The sequence below is a fragment of the Perca fluviatilis genome, chromosome 16 (assembly GCF_010015445.1).
Source record: "Perca fluviatilis chromosome 16, GENO_Pfluv_1.0, whole genome shotgun sequence".
Lineage (NCBI taxonomy): Eukaryota > Metazoa > Chordata > Actinopteri > Perciformes > Percidae > Perca > Perca fluviatilis.
Window position 1 is genome coordinate 30666828 of NC_053127.1, and position 17070 is coordinate 30683897.

At 40.3% G+C, this 17070-nt stretch overlaps 1 protein-coding gene across 1 annotated transcript; it reads right to left on the reverse strand.

Annotated features, from left to right (window-relative positions):
• Nucleotides 1-10271: 10271 nt before the first annotated feature.
• On the reverse strand, nucleotides 10272-16861 carry tmprss2 (transmembrane serine protease 2). Its single transcript, XM_039777675.1, has 14 exons — nucleotides 16760-16861; nucleotides 16394-16450; nucleotides 15966-16158; nucleotides 14422-14514; nucleotides 14180-14296; nucleotides 13944-14073; nucleotides 13113-13229; nucleotides 12934-12974; nucleotides 12549-12717; nucleotides 12240-12412; nucleotides 12029-12124; nucleotides 11164-11306; nucleotides 10741-10893; nucleotides 10272-10542 (listed from the first exon to the last, which is right to left on the reverse strand). Exons 1-14 carry the CDS (start codon nucleotides 16844-16846, stop codon nucleotides 10534-10536), a joined length of 1578 nt encoding a protein of 525 aa, XP_039633609.1. The 5' UTR covers nucleotides 16847-16861; the 3' UTR covers nucleotides 10272-10533.
• Nucleotides 16862-17070: the final 209 nt, after the last annotated feature.

A 17070-nucleotide genomic window follows, 5' to 3' on the forward strand; every position in this document is an offset into this window, starting at 1 on the left:
ATTTAAAAATCCTACATCAGAATTATCAAATATTACCTGAGTGACAGTCTGGGGTGGTGTACTATCACTCTTAGGTGAAATGAGTCCGTCTAAACAGAAGGTTTCGTTTTAAGCCTGAAAAAGAGTAAAAATATGGCATTAGCAGGCTGAAAAAAAATTAAAATATAGCTTTCCTTGGACATTTTCAAAGCCTTTAATTTTAAAAATCCTACTTCAGAATGGTGCGATATTACCCGAGTGACAGTCTGGGGATGGTTAATATTTCCTACCTCACAAAATAAGCTTCCTTAATTTTAAGTACATTCATATTTGAAGTAGTCCATTCTGATGAATATGTCCTACTTGTCAGAATGCGCTACCCTTCTTTTAATTTCAATTCAATTCAATTTTATTTATAGTATCAAATCATAACAAGAGTTATCTCGAGACACTTTACAGATAGAGTAGGTCTAGACCACACTCTATAATTTACAAAGCCCCAACAATTACAGTAATTCCCTCAATAGCAAGCAGTGCGACAGTGGCGAGGAAAAACTCCATCTTGGGAAGAAACCTGGGACAGACCCAGGCTCTTGGTAGGCGGTGTCTGACGGTGCCGGTTGGGGATGCGATGAACAGTGGCAGTAATAGTCACATTAATAATGGAACAGTGACTTCAAATGGCAGTCGTAGTAGTTCATGTCATATCAGTGCACTGCAGGGCGTTACAGGATGTAGTGTGGCCCAGCAGAGCATGGATGGACGTAGCAGGAAGCAGCAGGGTTCAGCAGGATGCAGCATGACATTGCAGGGCACAGCAGAGCTTAGCAAGGAGTGCAGCAGGACCACGGCAACAGCTGCAACCAGGATCTTGGTGCCAACGTTCTCCAAGGAAATATGCTGGGTGAAAAAACATAAGAACTCCGGGGAGTAAACTCCCCAGAAGCTAGGATTAATAACAAGCATTTCTGGGACGGGATGCACACAAATGGTAATAGAAAGGGAGAGGAGAGAGCAGCTCAGTGTGTCAATGAAAGGAAGTCCCCCGGCAGTCTAGAACTATAACAGCGTAACTAAGAGAGACAGGTCATAAGGACAGGTAGCCTGTTCGGGCTTGGAACTCTCCCCTGCCGGGTCGGGCTGTGCTGGCCTGCCTCCCTCTGCTTTTTTTATATTATTAATCTAACAATTATGAAGAGAAGCATGTGGGCCTGGTTAGGCGGACGCTGCAACTCCTCACTCCCTAACTATAAGCTTTATCAAATAGGAGAGTTTTAAGTTCATTCTTAAATGCGGTGACAGTTTCTGCCCCCGAACCCAGATCGGGAGCTGGTTCCATAGGAGAGGAGCCTGATAACTGAAGGCTCTGGCTCCCATTCTACTTTTAGAGACTCTAGGAACGACAAGTAACTCTGCATTCTGGGAGCGCAGTGCTCTAGTGGGACAATAAGGTATTAGGAACTCTTCTAGATATGATGGTGCTTGACCATTTAGAGCTTTGTAGGTCAGGAGAAGGATTTTAAATTCAATCCTGGATTTTACAGGAAGCCAATGCAGAGAAGCTAATACAGGAGAAATATGATCTCTTTTCTTAGTTCTTGTGAGAACACGCGCTGCAGCATTCTGGATCAGCTGGAGAGTCTTAAGGGTTTTATTTGAGCAACCTGACAGTAGGGAATTACAATAGTCCAGCCTGGAAGTAACAAATACATGCACTAGTTTTTCAGCATCATTTTGAGACAGGATGTTCCTAATTTTAGCAATGTTACGAAGGTGAAAATAACGAAAATAACTCTTAGATTTCTAACAGTAGTGCTGGAGGCCAGGGAAATACCATCCAGAGTAATTATATCTTCGGATAATGAGGTTTGGAGGTCTTTAGGGCCCAGCACAACAACTTCAGTTTTGTTTGAGTTTAACATCAGAAAATTGTAGGCCATCCATGATTTTATATCTTTAATGCATACTTGAAGTTTAGCTAACTGACTGGTTTCATCTGGCTTGATTGATAAGTATAATTGGGTGTCATTCGCATAACAGTGAAAGTTAATTGAGTGTTTCCTAATAATATTACCAAGAGGAAGCATATATAAGGAGAATAGAATTGGTCCAAGCACTGAGCCTTGTGGAACGCCATGGCTAACTTTAACGTACCTGGAGGATTTATTGTTAACATTAACAAATGGAGATTGGTCAGAGAAATAGGATTCACACCAGCTTAGAGTGATTCCTTTAATGCCAACTAAATGTTCCAATCTCTGTAACAGGATGGTATGGTCAATAGTGTCAAATGCAGCACTAAGATCTAATAAGACAAGTACGGAAACAAGTCCTTTGTCTGCAGTAGTTAGAAGGTCGTTAATAATTTTCACCAGTGCCGTCTCTGTGCTATGATGCTTTCTAAATCCTGACTGAAAGTCCTCAAATAAGCTATTGCTATGTAGAAAATCAGATAACTGATTGGCAACTACCTTCTCAAGGATCTTGGAGAGAAAGGGAAGGTTACATATAGGTCTATAGTTTGCTAAGACGTCATAATCGAGGGTGGGTTTTTTCAGGAGAGGTTTTATCACAGCTACTTTAAATGACTGCAGTACATAACCTGTTAATAGAGACATATTGACCATATCTAGTAACAAAGTGTTAACCACGGGTAACACTTCTTTAAGTAGCCTCGTTGGGATGGGGTCTAAGAGACAGGTAGATGGCTTTGCTGAAGAGACCTTTAACATTAATTGTAGAGGGTTTATAGGATAAAAGCAGTTTAAGTATATGTCAGGTCTAGTCGTTCTTTCTAGCAGTCTGTCATTTAAAGGTGAACCATTAGAAGTTGAGGGCAAGACGTGATGAATAGTATCTCTAATTGTTTTTATTTTATCATTAAAGAAGCTCATGAAGTCATCACTACTCAGAGCTATCGGAATAGAAGGCTCAGTAGAGCTGTGGCTATATGTCAGCCTTGCTACAGTGCTGAAAAGAAACCTTGTTTTTTTCTTATTTTCTTCTATTATTGATGAATAATAGTCTGATCTAGCCTTTCTTAGGGCCTTCCTATAGGTTTTCAGACTGTCTTGCCAATCTAAACGAGATTCTTCCAGTTTGGTGGAACGCCATTTGCTTTCAAGTTTTCGCGAGATTTGCCTCAATTTACGAGTTTGGGAGTTATACCAAGGTGCTAGTTTCTTTTGCTTCATCGTCTTCTTTTTGAGGGGAGCAACAGAGTCTAAAGTAGTCCGCAGGCAGGCCGTAGCACCATCTACACAATTATCAATTTGAGAGGGACTAAAGTTAACATAAAGGTCCTCTGTTTTATTAAAGCACGGTAATGAGTTTAGTGCTGTTGGAATAGCTTCCTTAAATTTAGCTATAGCACTGTCAGATAGGCATCTAGTGTAGAAGCTTTAATCTAATTTTGCATACGGGTATTAAGAATTCGAAAGTTATTAAGAAGTGGTCTGATAATAAAGGATTCTGCGGGAATACTATAACATCTTCAATTTTGATGCCATATGCCAGCACAAGGTCGAGGGTGTGGTTAAAACAGTGCGTGGCCTCATGCACGCTCTGACTAAAACCAATAGAATCTAGTAGTGAGTTGAAAGCAGTACTAAGGCTATTGCTGTCAACGTCCACATGGATATTAAAATCACCTACAATAAGTACTTTGTCTGATTTAAGGACTACACATGATAAAAACTCTGAGAATTCCGATACAAATTCAAAATATGGACCTGGTGCTCCGTAGACAACAACAAATATAATTGGCTGTACTTTTTTCCATGTTGGATGTTGAAGATTAAGAACAAGGCTTTCAAAAAAGTTATAATTTAGTTTAGGTTTAGGATTAATTAACAGGCTTGAATCAAATATGGCCGCAACTCCCCCTCCTCGGCCTGAGCCTCTAGGAATTTGAGTATTAATATGACTGGGAGGAGTCGCTTCATTTAGACATATTCTTCATGGCCCAGCCATGTTTCAGAAATACAGAATAGATCAATTTGATTATCGGATATCAATTTGTTTACTAGTACTGCTTTAGAAGACAGAGATCTGATATTTAGTAGTCCACATCTAATTTTCCTATCCTGTTCTATCATTGCAGTGGTAGTTTTAATTCCAATTAGGTTGTTTTAACTGTATTTAAAGAGAAAGTAGTCCATCCTGATAGATATTCACTACCTGGCTAAACAAGCTACCCTACTTTTAAAAACATTTATAGAGGTAGTAGTCCAAATTGACTACTATTTTTATTTTTATTTCAGAATAAATGACATACATTATACAGGCAATGGTGAACGAAGCATAGTTGAAACAGCATGTCAATTTCCCCCAAAGCCCCTACCCACCCAGATCAGGTCCGAACCAGACTGGGATAGGCTACACCGACCCATACACACAGACAGACACACACTAGCAAGGGCGCACGACATCCAAAAGACAAAAAATAAACAGACAAACAAGTACATAAACAGATTAATAGAAATACAGGAATAGAGAGAGGTGGAAAGAAAAAGAAAAAAGAAAAAAAAGGAAAGGGGCAGCTGAGGTTGAGTGGAGCAGTCTAGGAGGAACTCAGTCCTCATAGTCGGGAAATAAGCTGAGGGAGTCAACTAAATCTAGGAAAGGGTTCCATGTCTCTAGGAATGTTGAGATAAAGCCTTTCAGAGATGATCTAAGCTTCAAATTGTTGAGCACTTCTTTAATCCAACGGTCGTGTGTGTGGGGCGGGGGAGTCTCCAGTTGAGCAAGATCAGTCTCCAGGCTAGCAGAGATATTAACGCCAGGGCCTGCCTCAGTGCAACAGGGAGGTCAGCGTCATGGGAAATGCCAAAAATGGCTGACAAAGGGTTAGGGGGGATAATGTGATCATAGGCTCTGCTCATGGTGTCAAAAATGCTGATCCAAAAGGTTGTTAACTTAGGGCAGGACCAGAACATATGAGTATGGTTGGCAGGGGACTGGTTACACCTGTCACAGGCATCCCGGACAGTGGATTATATTTTAGACAATTTTGCGTTTGTGTAGTGGACTTTGTGAAGGAACTTGCATTGCATTAGGCCATGACGAGCACATATGGAGGAAGAGTGAACCATAGCCAGAGCAAGGTCCCATTGTTGGTCCTTAATAGTCATGTTCAGATCTCCCTCCCACGCAGCTTTTGTCAAAATACGAAGGTTCGCGGAGGACAAGCATAGTGAATCGTACAATACAGAAACGCATTTCTTACGATTGGGGTCTATCACCAGGAGGGAGTCAGTCAGGGTTTCGGGGGGGCGGTTTGGAAAGTGGGGGAATGTCTTCTTGACAAAGTCTCTAATCTGGAAAAAGCAAAAGAAGTGTGACTTTGGTAAACCATAAAGGAAAGAGAGCTCTGTGAAGGACGCAAATATGCCATCCTTGTATAGGTCCTTGACACTGACGATGTCATTACTGTGCCAGGCCCTAAATGCCAGGTCTGAACCTGAAGGTGCAAAGACATGGTTCCCAAGCAGTGGGGTCAAGACGGAGGTGCCCTGTAAGCCAAAGTTTTTCCTAACCTGACTCCACATCTTAAGCGATAGGGATACAGTCGGGCATGCGCCTGCAGATATTGTAGGCAGAGGGAGTTGGGAGCGGAGGACCGACCGCAGTGGAAGGTGTGAACTTGCCCTCTCCAAATGTACCCAGACAGGTAGTGAGGCGCAGTCTTTGCTCATCCAGTATAGATAGATAGATATTCACTACCTGTCAGGATGAACTACCCTACTTTTAATTGCATTTATAGAGAAATGAATTACCCGAGTGACAGTCTGGGGGTTGTGTACTATCACTCCGAAGCAGTGGCGGCTCCAGAGATTTTCTGTTGCAGGTGCTATGGGGATGCCCAACACTTAAAAGAAGGTGCTTCGAATTTTGAGGCATTTCATTATGGAGGTCGCATCAGACCACCCTTAGTACATATATACACACGCGTACACGCCCGCATTAACTATACTCGTTCCGCGACTATAAGCATATATATATATATATATATATATATATATATATATATATATGTGTGTGTGTAAAAATATTCAACACAAGGGCTATAGATACAACATACATAAGCCTGCCAATGTAAACCTCTGAAAATAATATTTCACACAATTCTGTCACAGTCGAGCCCTGAATACAACGGAGCAGCAAACAGCAGCAACAAAAAGCAACAGACGCTGTGCACGCTTCGGCCTAAAATGCTCAGATCACAAAATCACACAGCCAGTTACCAACACTAGTCCAATGATGAATCAGCAGTGTTCCTATTGTTGGAGCATCATAGATGTAACTATGAAGAGCCAAGATTTGTGCTTCAACCACCAAATTAATTAAATTTGTAATGGCCAACCGAGGGGAAAATCAAGCACTTACCATAGACGTCTTCACAACAAAAACAATACGTCTGTTGCTGTGATTGAGTGCGAAGGCATCAATGATGTTGTCGCAGTCAAGGGTCCTCGTTCTCTCCGTGTTTATAGCCAAAAGTGCCAGATTACTGGTCCTGGTGTCTCCACTGCTGTTCCTCAGGTAGTTTTTTACACGGCCTAGGCAAGAAAAACTGCGTTCACAGCTCACTGATGTGACAGGAAGTGTCAGGGCTATGCATATTAACTTGTACAGGTCCATAAATGCATCTTTATATGGCCGCATTAAGGATAGGAACTCCTGTGTGCTGTGGATGGCATATCCTTGTTCTTCCTTCCTTTGTAGAAGCCGCCACACCTGGTAGAGCTCTGCTGACAGGTTTTCCTCACTGACACCATAGTGTCGGGCCATGGGCAGCAGAAGTTGTTTGTCCAAAAACGATGTGTGTTTTGGGCTGAGAGTTGGCACACCTCTCAGTACATAATTTGTCTCTGTTGAAAAGCGCCGATTCATTTCAACCATCAACCTGTCTATAACTGGATAGAAAGAGTGCGTTTTCATGTCATCGGCCAAATCCTCTGCCGCAACAAGGTCAAAATTGGGGGCCTGTAGCCAATCTGACATGAACTTTGTTGTTCTAAATAATTCCTCAAACATGATGAGATGCAAAACAAAGCACTCGGCATCTCTCACCTCATCACTTATCATTATCATTTCTGCCATCACAGCAAATATCTCATTTTGAATATCATGGTGAGTGTATTTGGCATTTGATGGGTTAGTAGCTAACTTCTTGTCCACTGCTGGATCAAACTTAGCAATGACATGCAGCAGCTCATGAAAGTTTCCCAAGTTGTGTGACTCCTCACCCTCTCTGTGGCCTCGATGTGCGATCCCCTGGCAGGCTGTGAAGCGCAGGCTCTCCACCACAGCTTTCATGTATTTTCTGTTCTCCATAACTAACGCAGAATGTCCCTTATCAAGCATGTTTGCTATTTTAGATCCGCTTGTCTCTTTTTGCTTGAACTCACTCCATCCTTGCATTGCAAATTTGTGCCCCATACTTTCATGATGGCTCTTCAGAGATGCTGATGCTTTCCGCCAGTTGTTAAATCCGTAGCTGGTAAATGTTGGCTCTAAATGAAATCCGTGCCCTCGTTTTAGAAAGTGCCTACACGCAAAACAAAATGCTGCATCTTTGGCCACGCTGTAATCCAATCATAAATACTGATCCATCCAACTTTTGTTAAAACTTCTCTGCTGATTCCCAAATTGCCGTATGGGGTATTTTTGAAGGACTGGCCTTCTTGGGCCCTCTTGAGGATGGTTGCTAATATCACTTGCAGCACAAACCGTAACGTTAGCATCCTCAATGGAAACCGCCGCCGGCGATTCTCCTTCGTCTTCATCCCCAGGATTTTCTTGGTCCTGGGGCTCTGTGACAACGAGCGGTGTGTCTCCACCTTCACAATCTCGTTTCCCTTCAGGTTGTGACTCAGAACGTGGACGTTTAGGGAGCAAAAAACGATCCATTTTGGTGTATTTTACTTTGCTAAATTTCCAAACTCGCTATCAAAACGGTCAAAGGTTCACCGGGCGCTGCGCCCATTGGCCAAAGAAGATCACCTGTTTGGGTCTCATGTTATTTTAGACTAAAATTTATATTTTTTAATTATTATGTAATTCCCATTTTTAACAACATGAAAAAGACCATTCAAACATGACATTAAAATATAAATATAAAAAATTACAGACATTTCTTGGGGGTGCTGGGCGGGGGCTATGGCTATTATAGGGGGAGCTACAGCACCACCTAGCTCCTCCCTGGCGCTGCCACTGCTCCGAAGTAAAATGAGTCTGGCTAAACCGGAGTTTTTTTTTTTAGAGCAGCCTGAAAAAGAGTTAAAATATAGCTTTAATTTTAAAAACTTTTTCAAAGCCTTTAATTTTAACATTGTACATCAGAATGGTGCGATATTACCCAAGTGACAGTCTGGGGGTGGTGTACTATCACCCTGAGGTGAAATGAGTCTGGCTAAACAGGAGTTTTTTTTGTTTTTAGAGCAGCCTGAAAAGGAGTTAAAATATAGCATTAATTGGACATTTTCAAAGCCTTTAATTTTTAAATCCTACATCAGAATGTCCCGATATTACCCGAGTGACAGTCTGGGGGTTGTGTATTATCACCCTGAGGTGAAATGAGTCTGGCTAAACAGGAGGTTTTGTTTTTAGAGCAGCCTGAAAGAGTTAAAATATAGCTTTAAGTGGACATTTTCAAAGCCTTTAAGATTAGATTAGATTCAACTTTATTGTCATTGTGCAGAGTACTTATAAGAGCAGAATAAATATGGCTATGTAATATGAACAATGTATGAACAACATATACAGATATGTGCAATGTAGCAGCAATAACAATACAATAGTAGTACAAATAATATAGATATATGCAGTGTGTTATTATAAGAAAAACTGAATAAATATGGATATTCAGTATGAACCATATAGACAGATATGGACCTCCTCCCTGTAGGCCGTCTCATCGTTGTTGCTGATGAGACCAATCACCGTAGTGTCGTCTGCAAACTTGACAATGGTGTTAGAGCCATGTACAAGTGTGCAGTCGTAGGTGAAGAGGCAGTAAAGGAGAGGGCTCAGCACACATCCCTGTGGTACGCCAGTGTTCAGGGTGATGGTTGAGGAGGTGTGATTATCTAACCTAACAGACTGAGGTCTGTTGGTTAGGAAGTCAATGAAATACTTTCATGAAAAATACTTTCAAAGTTTTGATGTTTAAAAATACAGTGGAAAAGTCACGACATGCAACTGACCACCTGTGTGGAACAAATCTCTTCACAGTGTCTCTCTCTTCCGTGTCATGTTGTAAACTCAGATGGATTTTGATTGGCTGACTGTGTTTCTATCATTCATCAAATCTCTCTGAAAGTGATGCCAATGATATCGTTCATCACTGTCGTTTTTTAATAATAATAACAATATAATAATAATTGAAAAAAATATAATTTATTTGTAAAAACACAGAATTTTTCACAATTAAAATATAGTTTGTAGCTTGTGTAGTTGTAGTTTGTATTTTTTGGCTTATTAATGTTGAATGTATGATATAACTAATTTTCTCTATAATCTAATAATTTACAGTATTGAACTAGAATTTAATAGTTAAATCTATGAAATAAGATAAATATTTGTGAAATTTTGATACATTTGCGATGGTATTTTTTCTTTTCACGATGAATATTTATATTCAGTCTTTTTTATATTTTTGTGTTTTTTTGAAACACAAGAATTAAAAAAAAAATTAAAACAACTAATTCAGTAAAATTACAATTTCTTTTACAGTGTGTCCAAACGTCCAGAAGGAAACAATTCCAAAATGTAGGAGCCATGAAAGGTGACTGAGCTCAAACACCTTTGAATTAGAGATTGGTACAACCTAAAATCTCTGGCAAGAACTTAATGTGATGTGGGACCTTTTAGTAGACTGGCCAGACCACTGTACTGTTGTACATTTCACATTCTGTCAAGTCAGTGACAAAAAGTAAAAAATACAGTGGACCTAAATAGTTTTCTTTAAACAGATTGAGGAAATAGTTTAAGGATACACCTTTCTCAAAGGTTGTGTGTGTCAGCATATAACTTTTAACTACACATCCCACAACAACACAGTGACTAACCTATATTGCAGAATAAAATACAATTTTACAATACTGATAACAACCTAGGAAGGCATGCCCATGTCATAGTCCGTAAATATGACGCGCATAAAAGATGAATAACATCCGGCCATAACTGTGTTAAAAGACAGTTCTTGATATTGGAAGCAGTAGTTATTTAATATGTTCTCTGACTATCTCTACAGGACATTTGTCACACAATGTCAAACTGAAACAAAGTTCTTTGTGCAAAATGTGTTTTATTACAACAAATAAATAGCTTGATTTTGGTCAAATACAAACATTCAATCTGTATTAATAACAAGAATATAAAAAAAATGAAATCATACATCAGTTTAAATTTGTACAATCTTTTTGTTTTTTATATCCTCCCCATGATTACGTTTCCTCAGAGCTTCAGATTCAAAGTGCAAAGTGTGTCATAAAGTAAGTACTGCTGATTAAAGACAGAGGTTTGAGTTAAGGTTTACTGAGAACTCTGTCACTCGTTCTGTGGAGATAAAAAAAAAAAAGATAGAATTAAAAATGTGAACCTGTGAACAATTAGTCATTATTAGTGTTTTTTATTACTCAGAAAGCTGAAAATAACTTTCAACTGTGAAAGAGAGCAACAATGCATTTGGGAAATTAGAATCCCATTTCTACAGAATACAGATAATTACATCTCTATTGCAATAACATACTGTACCTGCATTTGTTCATATACCCAGTGGATAAAGTAGGTAACATTGCCGTAGACTCCTGGCTTGTTCCTCAAAGCACATCCAATTCCCCAGCTAGTGTCCCCTGCCAGCCACCATACATCTCCCTCCTTGACCACCAGGGGCCCTCCACTGTCGCCCTGCAGCACACAGGAGGAATACATGTCTCAGATTAGTGTGTGTGTGTGTGTGTGTGTGTGCGTGTGTGTGTGTGTGTGTGTGTGTGTGTGTGTGTGTGTGTGTGTGTGCGGGTGTGTGTGTGTGTGTGTGTGCGTGTGTGTGTGTGTGTGTGTGCGTGTGCGCTTGTGCGCTTGTGTGCTTGTGTGTGTGTGTGTGTGTGTGTGTGTGTGTGTGTGTGTGTGCGTGTGTGTGTGTGCGCATGTGTGTGTAGAGAACAAATTCAGACTAACTTGACATGAGTCGACTCCTCCCTGCAGTTTTCCGGCACAGATCATGGTCTCACTGATTTCTCCATTTAACACCTCAGGTCTGTTACAGATCTCTCTGCTGTAAACGGTCACCTGGGCCTGATTTAGTCTGTCAGGGGATGGTCCTGTCCAGGGGATGGAATATTTTAATGATTGCACACCAACAGTTCGCTCGGTCAAGCTTTAAAAAACACTGTTCTCCTACTTGGACTTTAAGCCTTGAAAAAGCAGGTGATCCCCGAACAATTGGACAATAATCTACAGTAAGAGGCACATTTCATATTCTGCATTCGACTACACATGGAAAGTTGGGAGACTGTCCTCCGCTGAATACACTCCGACTGGTCAGGTGTTCAAGCAGCAATTACGACTAATCTTTACGTTTCTAGTGGCGGCGCCCTCTAGTGGCTGTAGTAATTATGATGAGAGCAAAGCAGGAAGTGAGGTGACACAGTATAAGAGCACCAAGTTGATCATGAGGAGGTAGTTTGGGGTGGTGGATGGGTCAAACAAACACAGGACTTTCACCCAGGAGAATGGGGTTCGTGTGTACCAAACAGCAGTTTTTTTTTTTTACTTTACGGAACAAATGGAGTCATGTCACGTTCAGCTTCACATGCGTAACCTAAAGTGAAGTAACATCTGATTTTAACCCAAACTCAAATTAACTAAGTAGTTTTCGTGCCTAAACATAACCAAACTGCAACTGTTTCACAACGTAAAAAAAAAGGCGAGCGTTACGTTAAGAAATGCAACCTTTACGTTCTCTGCAATAAACGACCCATATAGTCGTATGGTTTGGAGGACTTGTTGAAAGTTGGACATATACACTTTGTGTTTGGCTCACCAGATGAGCGCAAGGCTCCCCATCCTGTGATCCATGCTTGATGTCCAGCAGAGAGGCCCAAGCCAATGTTGGGGAGACACACAGGCTTCACTGTTCCTGAGACATAAACATGTATGGGCTCAAAGTGTTGCTATTATCAATGCAGAAATGAACTGACAGTTTAAATCATTATTCAGTTAATGAAATATGACTTTTGCTGACAAGTACTTACTTGTAAATGTCAGAGGTGTATCGAGCTTTAGGAGAGCAATGTCATGGTCATTAGTGCGTTTGTCGAATTTGTCATGACTGATAATTTTGCTAACTGTTTTGCCGGAGCCCAAGCTCATCTGAAACAAGCTCACGTCACCATAGTACACCCTCCAGAGTCCAGGATGTGAGTACCTGCCATGAGGAATTACAGTCAAACATAGAGAAAACAAATGTCACATTCTTTCCTGAATGTCTATTAAGAGACAGTAAAAACAATGTACAAACTTAGCAAATGGCATGAAGGGCCCTTACTGGTGTAAAGACTCACGTTTCAAAGCAGTGTGCAGCAGATAGGATCCAGTAAGGGCTGATAATGGAGCCTCCACATGTGTGTCGATGCTGAATCTGGAGACTGACCTGCCACGGCCAGGCCCCTTTCACTGCCGCCGTACCACCCACAATACGAGCACTGGGGGCTGCTGAACTCACTCCACATTCTGGGGTGGGAGGAAAAGAGTTTAATATAAATCTTCTTTTCAGGAGTTATAGAAAGAAAAGTTCAATTCAGGTGAAATTAAAGTAGATATTTGGCCCCTTTATCCAGACTAGCTGGCTAAATCCCATTATTTTTAAGACAGGAGCTTTGTACATATCACTTAAATGAATGAACATTTCAGTGATGTAATTATGTCTCAGTTAAAGTAATATCATACCAATACAATGAAGTTTGACTGCTCTGGCTGAGCAACTTTGGCTGCAAAGGAAAGGACGACAGAAATTTTAAAGAAAATGAAAGAAACAAAACTTGATTCAGTTTCCAATGGGAATGTAATCACTGCTGTACTGTGTATAAAGTTATTATGCAGTGATAGGTGGGGTGGTATACATGTACCTGTAAGTGAGCTGTGACTGTATACGTGATCCATGGCTACTTTCAGCCTTCAGCTTCATGTATCCCCTGGAGGCCAAAGAACCTGCACTGGTTTGGGTGTAGGACACATAATCCTGTCTGTGGGATGGACACACGGACAAACATGTGATCAGTGAGGTAAGATCCAAAAAACACCTCAGAATGCCAGCCAGTCAAGTCGCCCAAAGTTGATATGATGGAGGTTCCTCTCTGACTACAGCTATAACAAAATATGTGTATAAATCTTGTGACGACTCTGCTAGTAGTCAGCTGTGTCTGTGTGGTGAATTGGTTGATTGTGGAATGGGCTAGGTAAATAAAGTATATTTTGGCTCCTCTCTCCCTCTCTGACAGGCACCCCACGTTTAAGTGGCATCTTTAGTTTATCCTTGGTTCTCTTTTGCTCATTTTGTACGTTATACAACATGCACGCACGCCACATTGTCATACATGCATACCTTACATTACTGATCTCACTGACATGAGTTCCTATGAGTTCCTTTGTAAATGAATTACTTCTGTTTAATAAATGACTTTGTTTAATCATTTGAACGTGTGCATCTCTCATTTTTGTCATGGCCCAAGGGAGAGGTTATGACAATCTGCCTAATTCCTTCTTCTCTTATTAAATGAATCAATACAGTTAAAGCAATTCATCCATCCATGGGACTGAATACTTGATATTTTAGCATGGGGTACCAGCTGCAATATGCTTGCTCATTATAGTCATGCAGTATGTGTTGACTTTTATAGAGCAGTTAGACTCTGCCGAACGGGGATTTAACAACGGTAAGAAAAAAAGACATTCAGCACCTCTTGTACCCTATGTGCTCACACACAGCTCTCCCATAGTTGTTGTCCCAGTTTTCAGCACACACCGGCATCCACGTCTGGCTATCAGATGAGTAGGTTTCCAGCATGAAGTTGCTCCCGTGGAGGCGAACTGTGAACCAGAGAGGACAATGCTATTCAGCCACCATGAAGTTCACTGATGTGACGCACAAAGGGCACACACGGTATGTATGTATGTGGTAGTTTTAAAGTCTTACAGCACTGAGATTCATCCTCTCCGTGAGAACAGTCCATTACACCATCGCACCACTGGGACGAGCTTAAACACTTCCCACCACTTCTACACGACTTCCCCAGTAAACACTGGTAGTATACTATAAACACACACACACACACACATTCAGTATACAGCACACAGGAATCTGCCAAGATGATCATCCTACCAAATTCATGACAAAAATCATTTTAAACAGTTACAAAGATCTTTGAATGAACTTACAGAAGTACCAGAGCAAGAGGCTGGCCATCGCCAGGATGAGAAGCACACACAGAGATGCACACAGTATATATTTCCACTGACATTTCTTTATTCCTGCAAGGCAAGACAAAAATATAGTTGTGATAAAACTGATTAGGTCAAAAATAAAATACGAACTGCATGCTCTTCAAGATTTGAATACAAATACATGCAGATAGGCTTAGCAGATACCGTACTGCAGATATGACAGAAAACGAAACATACTGTGGAACTAAGATACAGTATACAAGTCTTATAACACATAACTAACAGAGTTACGCTACTTTTAGCTGCATTATGTTTATTAAAAATTCAAATCCTATGACTAAAACGGGGAGCTGGTTTCAACACATCCTGTGTCAATACTTATTTGGTCTTGTTTGAAAGCTAATGTATTGTTCTATAACTTTACATAAATATCTTTATGCTTCAAAACTAAAAAAACATCTCTACTACTTAAAAACAGTATGTAAAGATGGTGAGAAAGAGTAGTAATCAAAGCTTCCTCACAACAAGCTGTTGTTTCTTATTGCTAAAGAGATGGTATATTTTTAGAAGAGCAGGGGATGGTCTTTGACATTTTTCTCATCTGAGATTTATACCACCACTGCCCCTGTGTTTGCCATACTTTTAAATTTGAAATGAAGTGGATATTATGAAAATAACTGTTCCATTTACATATTAAAATAAAAAGGTACACAAAAAAGTAAACCATAAGGTTCTACTGATGTCCCCACCCCGATAATATCCGTACAGCCCCACAGAAGGCCATATGTATTAGGTCAACAATGTGGTGATAAAGCACTTGAAACATGGCCGTAATGGGGAGTGAAGCAAAAATATTCCAAGTAGTTATTTCTCCAATTATTTACTAGTTTACCGTACTTTTATTCTGATGCATAAAAGTTCTGGTGCATAAAAGTTATTCTATATGCAAATGTGTGACTAAACGTTATTGTATATATCTCAGCAATTAGAGTATCACTGATTCAAAGCAAGGCTAGGCAACTTTTTCTGAACAGCCACTGTGATTTTGAGATAATAGTACTGTTCAGTAAATGCAGATCAATAATACAGAGTACAACAGCAGCACAACTAGAGAAGAGTCATAAAGTAGCAAACAATAGCAAACTCAATCTTATGTTATGGCACAGCAATACCTATCTAATGTTTCTAACATGACCTATTTTAGCTGCCATAAACCACTGGTCATACCAGGCCAAGTAAGAATGCAGCAGCAGAGTCTCTCTGGGTGTGTTTTATTGCTCATGAAATCAACCTTTCATCTGTAAAAGGATAATTGTGTGTCTTATTTTAAAAGTTAGAGCTTTACGTGACACAGACTTGTTTGGTTTTGAAAGTGAAAATAAACACAGGTTAATGATTGTATGAAAGTAGATAAGCTGTTTTCATTGGGGATGTATGCCTTCTGACTGACTGGAAGTGATTTCTTTCCCCACCTTTTTAATCCAAACGGTATCGCTTCACAAAAGGCTGCGGGTAAAACATGAACGATATTACTGTACCTTTCCTTTGTCCTATGTTATGTGGTGTTCCAGGTGTCGCAGTGTGGTGGGTATTGATGGTTTTGGGACTGACAGCAACATAGCTGCGGGTCTCCTGTGGGAGGAAAGGGTATATACCCTGTTGTGGGGCATTTGAATGCGGTCTCCCTTCCTCATGCTGAAACCCCATGTTGTCATAGGTGGGATCATTTACCTGGAGGCACAGTAAAGAGATAGGAATATAGAAAAAACAGTTTCTATAGATAACACGAGGTAAACTTGTGATATGGCTGTACTCAGACATATCCTTTCACGTTTGCAAATGTTATAAGCAGTGGTGTAAAATAAAGAATAAACGGTTTACAAAAGGGAAAAAAATATATATAAACAATGACAATCCAGACATTTAGAAATGTTGCCTTCTCCTGTGAATTTGAACTTGAACTTACCGGATTCTTATTCATATTGAAACCGGTTACACTGCCTGTGGAGGGAGACTGTCGAACCTGGAAAACATTTTTTTTTAAATAAAAATGAACAAAGTACTAGTCATAAGCACAGTACGGGACACACCGTGTCACTAAACAGTTGCATTCATTAAATCAATTTCATAAAACTTGGGTGACAAGAAGGAACATCAGAAATACTTCCCCACCAAACATTGAACACTTCCAGGTTTTTAACAAACAAGCTGCAAACTGATTTGAGAACTGTTCCAAATTTCAAATATAACAATGCCAAAAATGTTCACACGCTACCTGAGTAGGCTGACATACTTAGTTCACAAATACATTTATTAACAGATTTCCACCTACCTTGAAATTCCCACAAATTCCTTCAGCACTCTGATTCTGTCCGTTCTCCGGCTCCCTCTTTCTCTCTTTGCCTTGTGTTCTGCCCATTCTTCCATGTAATCAACAGCCATGACCACACCTTTTCCACTGTGTGCACAAGCCAGCCGGTTGTGCGTCACTTAATTTTTTACAACACTTTAAAAATGACACGGACAAGCAGTATGCATTGATGAATGCCAGCACTCATGACCTTCTGTCCACAGCCAGGCTTTGAGATAACGGGAATGAAGTGAAAATAATGTGTTCATTTAAAGTGTTCATTTAGCAGTGCC

Excerpts from the sequence above, each read along its gene's own strand:
- tmprss2 (XM_039777675.1), bottom strand. The coding sequence starts at position 16,846 with ATGGGCAGAACACAAGGCAAAGAGAGAAAGAGGGAGCCGGAGAACGGA. Across the intron at positions 12,413-12,548 it reads GCTGCACACTGCTTTGAAAC|GTACTCACATCCTGGACTCT; the intron begins GTGAGTCTTTAC and ends TCCTCATGGCAG. Across the intron at positions 10,894-11,163 it reads GAGGAGTCGACTCATGTCAA|GGCGACAGTGGAGGGCCCCT; the intron begins GTTAGTCTGAAT and ends TGTGTGCTGCAG.